Genomic DNA, 875 nt, shown 5'->3' with positions numbered 1-875 from the left:
TACTGTTTGTTGTTTCATTTGCTGCTTCTGCTGCATGTGCTGCTGCTGCTGCTGCTGCTGCTGCTGCTGCTGCTGCTGCAGAGGCACTGCAATACTCCCCCCGTCTTTTTGGCAGATTGCTCGTCTTGGGGTGTACAGACACCTCATGGGTTTTCTTTTCAAGTAAGACAGCGCCTGAAAGAGTGGAGCCGCAGCAGCAGCAGCAGCTGCTGCTGCTGCTGCGGTTGTTGCTGCCTGCTGCTGCTGCTGCTGCTGCGGTTGTTGCTGCCTCCTGCTGCGTAGCGCATGCAGTTTGCTGCTGGTTTGTGTTCAGGTTTGTGCCTGAGTTGGATGGAGTGTGGCTGGCGTTTACCGAGACGCGGCCAGGCGTGCTGAGCAGCAGCAGCAGCAGCAGCAGAACACGAAACAACAGCAGCAGCAGCAGCAGCAGCAGCAGCAGGAGTGCAATTGGGTACTTGCTGCCAGATTTAGACTGCAACGACGGCACTGTGTTTGTCTCTGTAGAAACGACGGCTCTCGTATTCAGGCCCAAAGTGGGGGACCTCATCAGTGAGTGCATGCATGCATGCATGCATGCATGCATGCGTGCATGCATGCATGCGCGCCAGCTGTCTGTACACTGGAGCTGCCTATACACCCCAGCCGCACAACTGCCATGGAGAGACAGAGCAGCACCTGCAGCAGCACCGCACCAGCAACAGCAACACAACACGCAGCAGCAGCAACAATAGCATCTTGTGCAGCAGCAGCAGCAGCGCAAGCAGCAGCAACATCAGGAGCGTGCATGCGCATTGCTTCCTCTGCTGCAGCACGGGGTGTACGTACACCCGGTTGCATGCGTTTTTTTCTGTGCTGCAGCATGCGAAGCACAGACA

At 56.8% G+C, this 875-nt stretch overlaps 1 protein-coding gene across 1 annotated transcript in view; it reads left to right on the top strand.

Moving 5' to 3' along the window:
• EMH_0038160 (uncharacterized protein) overlaps window positions 1-875 on the top strand; it is a gene marked incomplete at both ends in the record, with an annotated part of 5,695 nt that overhangs the window by 140 nt on the left and 4,680 nt on the right. The window contains 3 exons of the mRNA XM_013495248.1: window positions 82-162; window positions 314-549; window positions 668-821. Of these exons, the coding sequence (XP_013350702.1) occupies window positions 82-162; window positions 314-549; window positions 668-821 (471 nt within the window). The remainder of the gene's footprint in view (window positions 1-81; window positions 163-313; window positions 550-667; window positions 822-875) is intronic.

The sequence above is a fragment of the Eimeria mitis genome, genomic scaffold, assembly GCF_000499745.2.
Source record: "Eimeria mitis Houghton genomic scaffold, Emh_scaff1492, whole genome shotgun sequence".
Classification (NCBI taxonomy): Eukaryota; Apicomplexa; class Conoidasida; order Eucoccidiorida; family Eimeriidae; genus Eimeria; species Eimeria mitis.
This window is presented reverse-complemented; position numbering and strand designations above follow the sequence as displayed.